The sequence below is a fragment of the Coenobita brevimanus genome, chromosome 94, assembly GCF_032717465.1.
Source record: "Coenobita brevimanus isolate Jiangsu-jjx chromosome 94, ASM3271746v2, whole genome shotgun sequence".
In the NCBI taxonomy this organism is placed as follows: Eukaryota; Metazoa; Arthropoda; class Malacostraca; order Decapoda; family Coenobitidae; genus Coenobita; species Coenobita brevimanus.
In genome coordinates this window covers 15264359-15278961 of record NC_137047.1, presented here as the reverse complement: position 1 = coordinate 15278961, position 14603 = coordinate 15264359, and the positions used below count along the sequence as shown (strand labels likewise).

Genomic DNA, 14603 nt, shown 5'->3' with positions numbered 1-14603 from the left:
CCAACTGATCCATACTGTCTTATGCTCTTCTTCCAGTTGATAATCAAAGCATACTGGTATGTTGGAAGTGTGCCCCATCACCATGGGTGCATGCACGTACCCATTTTACCACATTAGCAGACACTTTACGCAGGGTTGCAACATTTATGTTTGCTATTGCATTTTCAATTTGGGCTTTCAGTTCATCAAATGTGTATGGGTTTTCCTTATAGACCTCGCCTTTCAGGTATCCCCATAGAAAATAATCGACAGATATTAGGTCGGGTGATCTTGGAGGCCACAAGTTTTTGGAGATGAATCGGTCTTCGAAAAATTCCTGCAAGAATGCCATCGTTTCATTTGATATGTGGGATGTAGCACCGTCTTGCTGAAACCAGCAGAAATGTTCATCTTCATTAAGAAGTGCCACAAACTGCATAATAAGATTCCGATATACAGCACTAGTCTCGGTTGTTGTAAAGAAAATTGGACCCACCACATGCCTCCGACTTACAGCACACCAGGTTCAAAAAACTTGTGGCCTCCAAGATCACCAGACCTAACATCTGCCGATTATTTTCTATGAGCATACCTGAAAGGCGTGGTCTATAAGGAAAACCCACACACATTAGATGAAGTGAGGGTCCAAATTGAAAATGCAATAGCAAACATAAATGTTGCAACCCTGCGTAAAATGTCTGCTAATATGGTAAAATGGGTACGTGCTTGTATCCATGAAGATGGGGCACACTTCCAACATATTCTTTGATTATCAACTGTTTTTGCCATGTAAACCATGTACATATGTACAGTATGTAATGTCAAAAATGATTATGTACAGCACATAATGTCTATCTTTCTATCTATCTACCTATAGCCCGACGCCCTAATCCCGCAAAGGGTGGCCACAGACGAAACTCCTCCAAGTCGCTCTGTCACCCACCATTTGACTACCCTCCCCCCAACTCACCCCCCCCTCCCTCATATACCTCTTTACTCCATCCCTCCACCTCATTCTCGTTCTACTCCTCCCTCTCCCTCCCTCCACCTCACCTACATACATCCTCTTAGTCAGTCTTTCATTCTCCATTCTCTTCACATGTCCAAACCACCTCAGTGTATTTCTCCTAATCTTCTCAACCACATCCACATCCACCCCACAACGTTCCTTCACTTCTTCATTCGTCAACCTGTCCCAGCACATCACTCCACATGCTCCTCTCAAGTAACTCATTTCCACTGCTCTCACTCTTGACTTGTTCCCCTCTTGCAAGGTCCACGCCTCGCTTCCATACGTCAGGGTAGGGATCACAATACAGTGTACTATCATGCAGTGACTTCTTAACTTCCATACTCACCTCCCTATTTCTCATCACTGCTTTCAGTGTACCAACAACCTTCCTTCCCTGCTGTACCCTTTCACGCACTTCATCCTCCAAAGTTCCATCCTTACTCATCACACTACCCAAGTTCTTGAATGCACTCACATTCTCCATATCCTCACCATCCAACCTCACTGCACACTCTCTGACTTCATTCCTCTCAAACACCATATCTTTACTTTTGTTTACATTAACTTTCAGATTCCTCCTCCTACACACTGTCCCAAATTCATTCATCAAACCTTGCAACTCCCATTCATCTTCACTCAACAATACTGTATCATCAGGAAACAGCAACACCGGAATCTTCCAAATCTCACCCTCATTCATTAGAGCCACCCCCACATCCACTGCCCTACCTTGCACCTCCTTTACAACCCCATCCATGTATATATTAAACAGCCTTGGAGACACAATGTACAATTAATAAATCTAACTTGAAGTCAGAGTAACGTTTCTTTTGAATCACGCTGTATATGGCTTTCATGGATCTGGAAAAAGCATACGACAAAGTAGACAGAGAGGGATTGTGGAAAGTTTTGTGCATGTATGGTGTAGATGGTAAGCCCCAGTGCTTCTTTGGAACCCAGTGTATCTTCTGACCACAATCTCATCAAAGCCTCATTAGTTAACCCCTCCACACCTCCCCGTTCTGAACCTGTCAGGGTGACCGCATGGCACTTTGATAGGGCAAACTGGGATGGATTTAGAAATTATCTTGCTGACATTCCATGGTACTCTTTCTTCTCTAGTGATCCCTGTTCTACCCAGTCCCACATTTGCAACTTAATACTAGCTGATATGGATTTATTTATACCAGGTCAACAGTTCACTAAAAGATAAAACTCTCCAAAATGGTTTGATGGCAACTGTGCCAGAGCAACAGCCCAAAAGTCATTAGCATATAACTCTTACTTAAAATCAATAACATCTGAATCACTCACTCAATTTAAAATTGCTAGAAATCATGCAAAAGCTGTAATAAATCTAGCTAAATCAAACTTCCTTCAAAAGCAAGCATCAAAACTACTTAACAACCCTAATGACAATAGAATATTCTGGTCAACTCTTAATTCTTTCAATAATAACTTTAACAAGTCATCTTCCATTCCCCCACTAAAATCTTCAGATGGCAACTTTCCAAATGACCCGCTTGGGAAAGCGGATATTTTTGCCAGTACATTTGCCAGAAACTCTGCCATAGACGATACCAGCCAGAATGTCCCAGTACTAGAACTTGACTCTCCTGAAATTGCCCCACTCAAAATACAGACAAGATATGTAAAATCCATCCTAGACAATTTACCTACCAACAAAGCTCTAGGCCCAGATGGAATTCTGCCAGTTGTTTTGAAAAAGTGTTCCCCTGAACTTGCCTCTGTTCTGGCTAAATTATTCAGACTATGCATACATACTTCTTTATTCCCAAATTCATGGAAAGAAGCCAATATCCACCCAATTCCGAAGAAAGGAAGTTCCTCTGACCCCTCTGATTACAGACCAATAGCTGTCACATCTTCTCTTGGTAAGGTATTTGAAACTTTAATTAATAAGCACATTGTTAAACATCTTGAATCCGACAACTTAATTAGTGATAGACAATATGGTTTTCACCACGAAAGATCCACCATTGACATACTCAGTCTCCTAACTCATACCATCCATCAATCAATTGATCTACATGGAGAAACTCATGCAGTAGCTCTTGATATTTCTAAAGCTTTCGACAGAGTATGGCACCGTTCCCTGCAGTCCAAACCCCCTTGCTATGGACTAACATCTTTTGTTCCTTTGATTTCTTCATATCTTAGTGACAGGAAAATAAGAGTAAAAGTAGATGATGTATATTCCAATTTTCACTCAGTTGACGCCGGCGTGCCGCAGGGGTCAGTTCTGGTGCCAACCCTATTCCTGGTTCATATTAATGATCTCTTATGTCACCCACAATCCCATCCACTCATACGCAGATGACTCAACACTGCATAGTTCATTCACACTCAGACACCCATTTACAAAGTCTAATATCTGTACCTCTGAACTCAGTACAGCCATCTCCATAAATCAAGACCTATCTACGATCAGTGAATGGGGACAAAACAACCTTGTCTCATTTAATGCTAGTAAAACTAAATTCAGTAGAGCCTCTCTCATTCGGACTATATGGGGGGAAAGGTTGTCCGAATTAGCAGATTGGCTGGACCATCAGGGTAATCTCCAGTTCATACCAAAAACTATCTACATATGGTATGTTTGTTAATTATTAACATATGTGGCATATGTCAACCCTACGTAACTGCAAAAAATGAAAGGATACTAAAATAACCAAACTAATCATGTACGATAGTTTTGTATTGCTTAATTTACAGGTAAGGCCATGACAAGAAACTAGCCTATATTTTAAATTGTAGTAAGTGACTAAGGCCCGTGTAGGCAAAAAAAAAATAATAATAATAATTAACTGTAATATTTGGAATAAGAATAAAACTTATGTAGGCTTAAAATACATTGTCATCTTTGGCATACTGATAACGCCATATGGCAAGAAGCTAATGTTTGATGTACAAGTAAAGCACATTTAAGTACAAAAAATAACTTACAATAATCACTAAACACTGCAGAATATTCTGACCCATTTTTGTGTAAGCAAACTCCTCCTTTTAATACCTTTATTCAGTGCAGAAGCTACACTTGCATTAAGGGGCATGGTAAGGAGGATTAACTTTTGGAATCAGCATAAAAATATAAATGGTTGGTGAACTAGTTGATGGAACGAATGCTAGCGTGTGTTTAAACAGGCGCCCATGTTGCGACCTAGCGTGATCTGAGACTAAATGAATGACAATAGCTTTCTGCGCCGATACTGAAAATGACTTTAGAATTACATTCAACATATTTTTGGAGCTTATTATTTTTAAATTTTGTCCGAATTAACAGAAATCCGGATTAAAGGGGTCCAGACCAAAGAGGTTCTACTGTATATACAGTTTACTAATAGATAGATATTGCCAGATTTGTACATTACCTTCAGTGCTGCTGATATTCCCATCTCCAAAAGTATTGAAATTCTTGGCATCTCACTTAACAATGCCCTCAGCTGGACCTCTTATGTTAGATCACTTGCTAAAACCGCCTCAAAAAACCTTGGATTATTGTACAGAGTCCATAACTTCTTCACTGATGAGCAGTTGGCAATAATTTATAAGAGTCATGTGCACTCTCAGCTTGAACATTGCTCACCCTTGTGGAATGGATGTGGAGAGGTTGCATTAAAACAACTAGACAAAATTCAGAACTAAGCTGTTAGAATTATTAACAACCCTGCCATTACAAATAAACTACCTCCCCTGCAAGTAAGAAGGAATGTTGCGTCCCTTTCATTATTTTACAGATATTTTTATAGCAAATGCTCAGACGAAGTTGCGTCCATGGTGCCACCTCTCCATGCCTTCCCTTGTGCTACACGGGCGTCTGGCTTATGACTGGAATGTCACTCAGCCATATTGCAGAACTTCGGCCTGTCAGAATTCTTTCATTCCCTGAACTGCATCTCTCTGAAACTCGCTTCCCCAGAGTTGTTTCCCTCCAAATTTCAACCCACAGCTGTTCAAGTCTAACTGTTACAGATATTTTATGAACAGAGGACACTAGTAATCTGGTGTATGGATTATTTATTTTTTTATTCATTTGTTTTTCCTTCCTCTGTTCTTTAAAAAAAAAAAGAAAAAAAAAAAAAAAAAAATGCTAGGTGCTGTCAAGAGTTTTTATGATGGTAGCGAAGCATGTGTAAGGTTTAATGGGCATCTAAGTAAATGGTTCACGATTGGTGTGAGCATGTGTAAGGGTTAATGGGCATCTGAGTGAATGGTTCACGATCGGTGTGGGCGTGTGACAAGGTTGTGTGATGTCCCCATGGTTGTTCAATATATATATGGATCGGATGATGAGAGAAGTAAAAACACGAGTAATGGAGAGAGGGATGGTGTTGGTAGTGAATGGTGATAGATGGAGTATCTCAGATATGTTGTATGCTGATGATGCAGTACTGCTTGCAAGTACTGGGCAAGAACTTGGTAGGCTAGTGCAGAGTTTTGCTGATGTCTGTGAGTGTCGTGCCTTGAGAGAAAATGTAGAGAAGAGTAAAGTGGTGGTTATTGAGCGAGAAGGTGACTCCCAGTGTGATGTCACAGTGAATGGAGAGAGACTGGAATTGGTGAAAGAGTTCAAATACTTGGGTACAGTGATAGAAAAGAGAGGAAAATGTGCAAAAGAAGTTGAAAGTAGAGTGACACAAGGAAGAAAAGTAGCTGGTGCAATGAAAGCCTTAATAAGACACAGAGGCTTGGGTGTTACAGCTGCACAAGACTTACATGAGGGAGTGTTAGTGCCATCTTTAACATATGGGTTTGAGACTATGGTGTGGCATGAAAATGAAAAGTCAAGAGTAAGAGCATTGGAGATGGGAATGCTGAGGAATGTATGTGGAGTACAGAGGGTAAATAGGATACGAAATAATGTGATTCGTGAAAGGTGTGGAGTGAGGAAGTCGGTGGACACCAGAATCGAAGAGAGTGTCCTGAGATGGTATGGTTGTGTGGAAAGAATGGATAACAATAGAGTGGTGAAAAAAGTATACCTGAGTGAAATTGAAGGAGGGAGGAGGCAAGGTAGGCCAAGGAGAAGGTGGAGAGATATGGTGGATGAGTGTTTGAGAAAGAGAGGTTTGGAAGTCGGCGAGGCTAGGGAAGTGACGAGATCGAGCTGGCTGGATGAATGTTGTGAGGAGAAGTGCATGATCAGGGATTTTGGCACCCCTTGTGAGCATGGCAGCGTCCGGATTGACTCAATCGGATACGTTTGTGTGAAGCCGCAGAATGTGGTGAATGTTTTTGACATATCCGGTAGAGCCAGGATTCTGGGGGCTTGAATGATGAGTGAATGGAAGTGTGGCCTATTGGATTGGGCAAGTTTGTGCTGTCTGGACATTGCTACTCCTCGCCCTGCCCTTGGGTGGGAAAGGAGGTCCGGCTGATGATGATGGTGATATATATATATATGTATATATTTGTGGTGAATTCAGTGTAGGCAGCGACAACTCTGATGAACATGACACAAAGTGCAGAGTAAGGACCCAGTTTATTTCAACGTTCTGCCAAGACTGGCTTCTTCAAGAATGGCATCCAGTGTTTACACTCAGCGACTTAAGTAGGCCTCACAGCTCCAGGATAGTGATGTGATGCTCAACTAGAACAAACTACCGTACTTTAGGTCTTCCACTCGTTAAAAGGTAGGCTAAAGATTTGGCCAGTGTATAAAATCCTGTATTCTGGTTAATCGATACAGCAGTATGGGCAGACTTGAGACATCTGCGTTTTGTTATATTTCTTTCATGTAACACAAATGTAGCCTTATTCCACATTGTTCCATGTCCAGTATCTAATCTGTGTTGTACAATCGCATTTTGAGATTAAACGCTCTCATAATCATATTAATGTTCCTTTAGCCTTTTATTCAACCCTTTGAAAGTCTCTCCCACATATACCTTGTCACAATCTTTGCAGGGAATTTTATACACACCTGCCTCATTTGTTCATTTTATGAATTTGTCATTTTCTCTTACTAAGCTACCCACAGTCATACTTCCTGCTCTAACCACCTGTATTTGTGCCATATTCATTCAGGGGGAAACATTGTCCACTACATAGGATTTAGGTAGTACTATTCTCTTCTCAGGTTTTTCTTTTTTGTGTGTACTCAGGTGAATTTTGGTTGCACTCTTTCTAGCTTTAAGGAAATGTTGAAATAAACTGAGTCCCTACTTTGTGTCATCCTTATATGTACTGTATATACCGGTATTTATTTATATTCAGTAATTATTGTAACATAATAAAAGTATTAAATAGAGGAAAGTATCCTCAAACAGAATAATTTTGAAATACTGGTTGGATGAGATAAATTAATATGACTACATTTACTTAAATGTACAGTTTTCAGGCATTTCCAGGTAATTTGCACCTCATTCAGTAATATGCTTCCTGCATGTGGATTTAACTGTTTAAGTGTTTAAAATGCATAGAAATGAGAGTTTAAGCAGTATGCTTGAACATGCAGATTTTGAGTTGCAGTGTTGGAGTATAGTATTATAATCCTGTACTTGGTTCCAGTGCCCGGACAAGCCCAATGTGACAAACAACGTTGTTTGCACCAGCTGTGGAGGGACAGGTCACATTGCCAAGGATTGTCGGCAGCGGCGTGGCCCGGGTGCTCCCACCACTGTTGACCGACAGAAGATTGATGAGGAGTACATGTCTTTGATGGCAGAGCTTGGAGAGGGGCCGCCCCCACCTCAGAACAATGATAGGAATCCAGCTCGCCCGACAACTGCCCCAGCACCAAGGAGTCTATTCGATCGTCCTCAGGCTGCACCCCGTCCTCTTATGGGACCACCACCACGTTCAGAACCACAGCCTCTTGCTAACCAGTTTAGCGGTAATAACCAGAATCAAGGGGGTATGAATCAACAAAATTCATGGAATGCTAACCAAATGGGAAATCAAGGAGGGCCACGGCCTTTGCTTGGAGGTAACACTGGTCCCCCCAATCTTAATCAGCCACCACCTGGTATGCCATGGCAGCAACAGCAACAGCAGCAGCAGCAGCAGCAGCAGCAACAGCAACAGCAGCAGACACAGCAACAAGGACCAAATAGCTTCCAGGGAGTCCCACCACCAAATCTTTTGCAGGCTCCTCCTCCCCCTCCACCACCTACTACTCAAAATGGCCAGCAGCAGCAACAGCAGCAGCCAAGCTGGATGGGTCAGGCACCACCTGGACCCCCTGGAGGTCCTCAGGGTCCTCAAGGTCCTGGAAATCATGGGCCCCATGTAGGGCCTCATAATGGACCACATGGAGGTCCACATGGTGGTCCCCATGGTGGGCCTCATGGTGGGCCCCATGGTGGACCTCCTCATGGACCCCCACCACAGATGAACCATTGGCAAGGACCACCACCTGGGCCACATCATGGGCCACCAGGCATGGGCTGTCCGCCACCGGGTCCAGTGCCTCCACCTCGTCCCGTTGGTCCCCCACCTGGCTGGGGCTGGAATGGTCCCCCACAGCCTGTTGGACCACCACCACCACCTCCAGGTGGACCAGGTGGACCAGGTGGCCCTGGAGGTCCTGGAGGTCCTGGAGGCCCTGGAGGCCCTGGGCCGAGAGGGCCAGGTGGCGTTGACCTGGGAGCTCTGCTATCAGCACCACCCCCACCCCCTCCCTCATAAAAGATTATCTAATGTAGTACAAATGAATGTGTCAGACTAGGCCTCACACAGGTTGATCTCTGACAAAACCTTTTAAAGCTGGTGGTAGTCAGGACCTAGAGGTACTGTATTGCTTGGTTTAAATCTTAAGTTCATTCCACTTTTAAAGTTTGAGACAATGAGATGGAAGTGTGCGGAAAAAAATAAAACTGTAATGGGGAACTTGTGGAAGTCGTCCGCCACCAGATGTTTCTCACTGTTTAACAGCTTCTCCGCCCTGAGTACGTGTTCAGTTACCATGATTTTTTTTTTTTATATGAGAACCTGTGTGGCAAAATACCATCATACTATTTTGAAAAAGCTTTGTAACAAAAACAACAAAAGAGAGTACATTGCTCTCTTCATTTTATTTCCCAGAAAATGAAGCCCAAATTTTGAAAGTCTGGCACTTATATAATTCTTTTTGTTGTTTTTAATGAAGCTGCTACAAAGCTCAGTTAAATCTTGCCTCCCATAATGTTCAATTTAAACTGTAGTTTTAGCCAACCACTTGTTTTGTTTGTGTTAGTCCCTCCTTTGGCAGAAATATAATGGTGATGTAATAAATTATTCTGCATGAGCCATCTGAGCTCAGAGACAGTCCTTGTTCCAAGACTTGAGTTGACTTATCCTCGTAGGAAAATGCACTACCACTGCTTGGAAATAAGTCATTATCAGATCTTGGAACAGGGATTGTCTCTGAGCTCAGGTGGCTGATAGAATAATTTAATACATCATCATTAAATTTCCACCAAAAGAGAGAGTGACACAAAACAAGTGCATGGCTAAAACTGCAGTATAAATTTCAAGAGACAAAATTTAACTCAGCTTTGTAGCAGCTTCGTTAAAAATGACAAAAAGAAATATGTAAGTGCCAGGTTTTCAAAATTTGGGCTTTTGGGGAAATAGAACAATGAGAGCAATGTTTTCTCCTCTGTTATATTTTTGATACAAAGCTTTTTCATTACTTCATCAGTGTATGATGGTATTTCGCCACACAGGTTCTCACATCAGCAAAGCAAAATCTTAGTAATTTAACACTTACTCGGGGCAGAGAAGCTGTTAAGAGTGGTGGCCTCTAGCGGTCGGCAGCTTCACAAGTCCCTCATTAATACTGATGTATATCAGTGTTCAAGTAAAATTATTATAACTTACAGTTTTGGAATAGGCATTAATGTGGATATTCTGTAAGGTTTATAATTTTTTTGGATTTTTGATTACTTTTAGCTTCTTTCTTTAAATATGTAAGTGTACTTGACCATAGTATACTGTATGACTTAGGTAAAGTTAGTGGACTAGATTTCACTTTTAAGTTGAAGGGATCAGTGCTTGTATATATTGTCACGTGACTGATAGGTAGAATGTTATTACATTTTGAACCTGAGGATAATTCAGATATTATCCAGTACAATAATGTTCCTTAATTTTTCACATACCGGTACTGTACTGTCTCTCGCACTATAGCTGTATGCAAAAGCTTTTAAAGCTGTGTATTGTAAAAACTGTTTGGGGGAAATGGAACTTTCTATAGATATAGAGTTGATTCAACTGTTGAAGGAATAATGTGACTATAATTGAAAATTGATATAAAAAATTATCTGAGTAGTTGTCGGTGATGATCTTGTCAATCTGGAACCTGTAAATATAGATAATCAGTGACATCCGTAATTTTTCTCACCTGTAAGTTACACCTTCACAGTAGTTCTCTTTAATATGAAAGTTCTTAATTTTGTTATAAGAGGTGAAGAAACGTCATTTTGTTGATAAATTACTGCATTTTTAAATTTTTGTTTTTATCGACTGAGGTGTGGAATTGTTGAGTGGATAAAGAAGAATATACTGAGATAGTATGGGCATATATAAAGAATGCACATAGACTGGATGACAAAGAAAGTGTGTGAAAGTGATGTAGAGGGCAGTGTAGGTAGAAGCAGACCTTGTGTGGTGTGGAAGAGGAGAGTAGAACAGTACACTGAAGAATGATGGAGAAGAGGAGAAGTGCCTGAGAAAGCAAGAAAGATGTGTGTGAGGATAGGGTGGCCTGGAGGCACTTTTGTCATCCAGGCAGGACCAAGACATTGGAAATGATGATTATGATGACGTATCACATGGATAAAGAATTAACCCCTTCAGGCAAGAACTTATGTCTAGTAAATGATTGAAAAACACCACCATTAGCTTTTTCAACCCAAGGACTGCAAGTTGTCAGTGGATGAGACTCTGTGTAACAAGGTCATGATACCTACCATGTATAGGAAATGGGATCCTTGAGAAGCACATTTGGAAAGTAGATAGGATAAAAAATAATGACTTGTGAAAGGTGTTAAGTAATCCTGTGAACAAATGTTGAAAAGAGTTGACTTAGATGGTATGGTCATAAAGGGAGAATGGATATAAATGGGTTGTGAAATGGTTATATGTGAGTGAGTTTGAAGGTGGGAGGTGTGGTAGACCAATAAGAAGGTGGATAAGAAACTGGCAAGGCTAAGAACAAGGGACTGAACTGGTAGGATGAATTTTTTAGAGGAGTGTATGATGGGTTTGTCATCCCCTTTCTAACCTGAAAGTCATCAGGCTGACATCTGTTAGGTAAATCTGAAGCTAAGTGCAGACACGTGTATGGTAGAGAGTATTCTGGGGGTTTGGATGGTGAATGAATTGGTGTGTGGCCATTTAACTGGGGATGTTGTTGGTTAGTTCTTTCACTGTTGTATAGTGTTTTTTTTTTTTGGCTTTCTTTACCCTACCACACCCCATCTACACATGGGAAGATGAGGCAGCAATAATGATGATGACAGGAGTGACCCCTTAAGTTTCATATGTCAATAAAAATGTAAATTTAAAATGGCTGATAAGCATAATTACTGCTACAGTAAAATTGCTGTAATCCATTTTTGAGATTCAAAATAGCTACAGTACTTCCCCTTGGACACCTTGAACAACAGATTGCCATGACAAAGTGCCTAATGATAATCATTTCCTACGCCTTTCCTCCTCCTGGGAAGTACTCCAATGGGATGATTACGGTACGTCATAACTAGAACACAATGTCCTTGCAGAACTCACTCGGTTATTCCATTTCCTTATCACTTATCAGTGTAGCATACTGTTTTGCTCTGTTTTTCCTAACTATGGATGATCTGCCACATTTAATGTTACCATTGATCTCCCCTTCAAAGATTTACTGTGGCACAAATGTATTTTGCCACCCTATCTGTCTTCATCCTTTAAATTATGTCTTTGCTATCTACATCTTCCACATGTCTGTCCATGCATCATCCATTTCATTTTTGCCCCCTTAGGAATATGTGATTTTGGCTATCTAATCAGTGACTACTCCTGTGTCATCTGTGTGATCATTCAGACGAGTCTGAAACCACAAAACAAGTCATAAAGTTAGTTCCACATCAGACTTTAGAGCCCTTTTTCCCCCGAATTAAGGGATTGAACAGAGATGCTGCCAGAGATTGTGCAGCATAGACAGCCTTGGTATACTGTACAAGGCTGAAACATGCAGGCATATTCAAAACCATTCATTCATTCATCATCTAAACCTATGTTGCCCTATAAGGGGCATAGGAGCCTGGGGCTAGGCAAGTTGGTCCTGACATTTAAGATGAGAGTGACCAGCCTCACTCATCCCTGAGTGGCATTACGTGAGCAATAAACCCCAACCATCCCTTGGATATAAACCTGCACCGGCTCAATCCGATTGAAGCGCCTTAATTACCCACAAAACCATCAGGTGCCATAATTTGGTTATATGGTTACCACCCAGCATAGTAAATGGTTTCCTGGTGTACAGGAAACCATTTGGCTTGTCACTCATTGCAGATACACCTGTACACAGTTGGAAGAGGAAGGAATGAAGGAAAGAAAGATGAGAGGAAGGAAGGAAGAGAGGAAAAGGCAGTCACCGAAAGCAGCACAACATCAAGTGAGTGAAAGGTGAGCGCACCCACTTACCACATCCTTTTAATATGAGATTTAAAATCATTAGAGCCCTGTACCTACTCAAGGCCCAGCAAAATTAGGGAGGCTCATGTGGAATGTTAAAGGTTTGAATGATGAATGCAAAGAAGTAGAGCTTGCTCTAGGTGTTTCATGCATGGAAGGAATGATGTGTTTTGTGAAATGAAAGTGGAAGGGATTGAAGTGGATGAATGGTAGGGTGTAACATAGAGGATCAATGGTTACTCATGGATAAGGTAGAGATATTTCATCTGTTGAACAAGGAATGGTGAGGCAAATAATGGTTAAACCAACTCAAGGTGCATGGACAATACCTCTATGCTATGTCAAGTCTGAGGTTAAAACTCGTCCTGATTATTATATAGGCATCTCGTTATGATGGAGGCATGAAAGAAATGGATAGGTTTAGGGACCAACAAGAGAGAATGATAGCATGTGCAAATTAGGGATCCAGTTTATTTAATACTTTGCCAAGGCTGTCTTCATCAGGAACAGCATACAATGTTTATATCAGGTTATGCTCTTCATGAAGAAGCCAGCCTTGACAAACCATTGAATAAACTGGGTTCCTGTACACTGCACTTGATGTCTTCCTCTCAATTACTGTGCATAGGTGGTTCCAAAACCTATCCATTTCGCCCATGGCTTCAGATGACTTTACAAAGCAACTAGTCAAATGCCTTCCTTTGTCCAGGAAACCATTTCCAATGTTTATGGGTAACTATATAATCAAATGAGAGCTGGTGGTCAAGCAGGTTATGGGGCTCCAACTGGATGAAACTTGAAAGACATTACATCCAGTGAGGTTGGGGGTTTATTGCTCCTACAATGTCTTTCAGGGGCATCTGAAGACTGTTACCCTCATCTTAAATGTCAGTCCTGATTAGGCTAGCCTTGGGGTCCCTATGCTCCCAGTGGGGCAGTAAAGGATTGGATGATGGACATATGGTATATACATGAAGTGAAGTGTACATTTAGGACTGCCATTTCCAGTACAGTACTGTACATTTTTCCATTCTAACCAGGATGATATTTCTGCCATTCAGTTGAGTTGTATCCAGCAAATTTAATAAAGTGGGTCTAAACTATTAATAAATGGTCCTTATACACTCCTCTGAAGATAGTCATTGTCTATTCTTAACAATTTCAGTATAGCTCTGAAGGGCTCATGAGTGAAGAGGTTACAGAAAATTATAACCCCTCCATTTTGAAAAAGCCTCTCCTGTGCAATATACGATTGTCTGGTGCTGTAAGTTCAAAATATGGCATTATAGCAAGGGGGTTAATGAGTGTGCAACTGCTGCCAAGGAAGTCAACTGCAATGAAATGCAAATGTACTTTACAGCATTCTCATCCTATGATGTCTTTTTGTACTTATACAGTATAGTCAGCTGCAATGAAGTGCAAGTATACTTTAAAACATTCTCATCCTATGATTTCTTTTTGTACTTATGCAGTACTATACAAGTATTTCTAACACTGCCAGACAATTTTCTCCAGTTCAGATACGATACTGTTCAGAATGGAGGAGTTACCTTTTGTCCTTTTCACTCCTTGAGGTCATTCTTAAGTTGAATAAAATTGGCTTCTGGTTAAAGTGACAAAGACATCATCACACAAAAAATCAACAGCTGCTGTATGATGTTAGGAAATATGGCAACAGTAAAAGAAAATTTTAACATAGTACTGTACAACGTCCACTAACTTGGGGGGAGATACATGTCATTATGCAGCTCAATGGCAAAATAATACCACATGTTCTAGTTGTAGCTCAGCACTGAAAATATATAGAGGTCAATTTTAGGCCAAGCTGAAGTGGTCAGAGCACAGTATACCTCTTCCCATTATAAGGAAAAGCACAAAAACCTAATTGGATATGTACCGGTCCAAAATGTATTGATTTACATAAATACAACAGACTGCAGTATAAGATTGTCAGGCTGGAATTCTTTTTTAACCTCTTCAATCCAAT

The 14603-nt window shown here is 41.0% G+C and overlaps 1 protein-coding gene across 1 annotated transcript in view; it reads left to right on the top strand.

The window, feature by feature from the left end:
* LOC145412959 (uncharacterized) overlaps nucleotides 1–11039 on the top strand; it is a 77949-nt gene extending 66910 nt beyond the window's left edge. Inside the window, exon 8 of the mRNA XM_080282781.1 lies at nucleotides 7523–11039. Within this exon, the coding sequence (XP_080138907.1) occupies nucleotides 7523–8641 (1119 nt within the window). The 3' untranslated portion in view covers nucleotides 8642–11039. The remainder of the gene's footprint in view (nucleotides 1–7522) is intronic.
* The last annotated feature ends 3564 nt before the right edge of the window (nucleotides 11040–14603 follow it).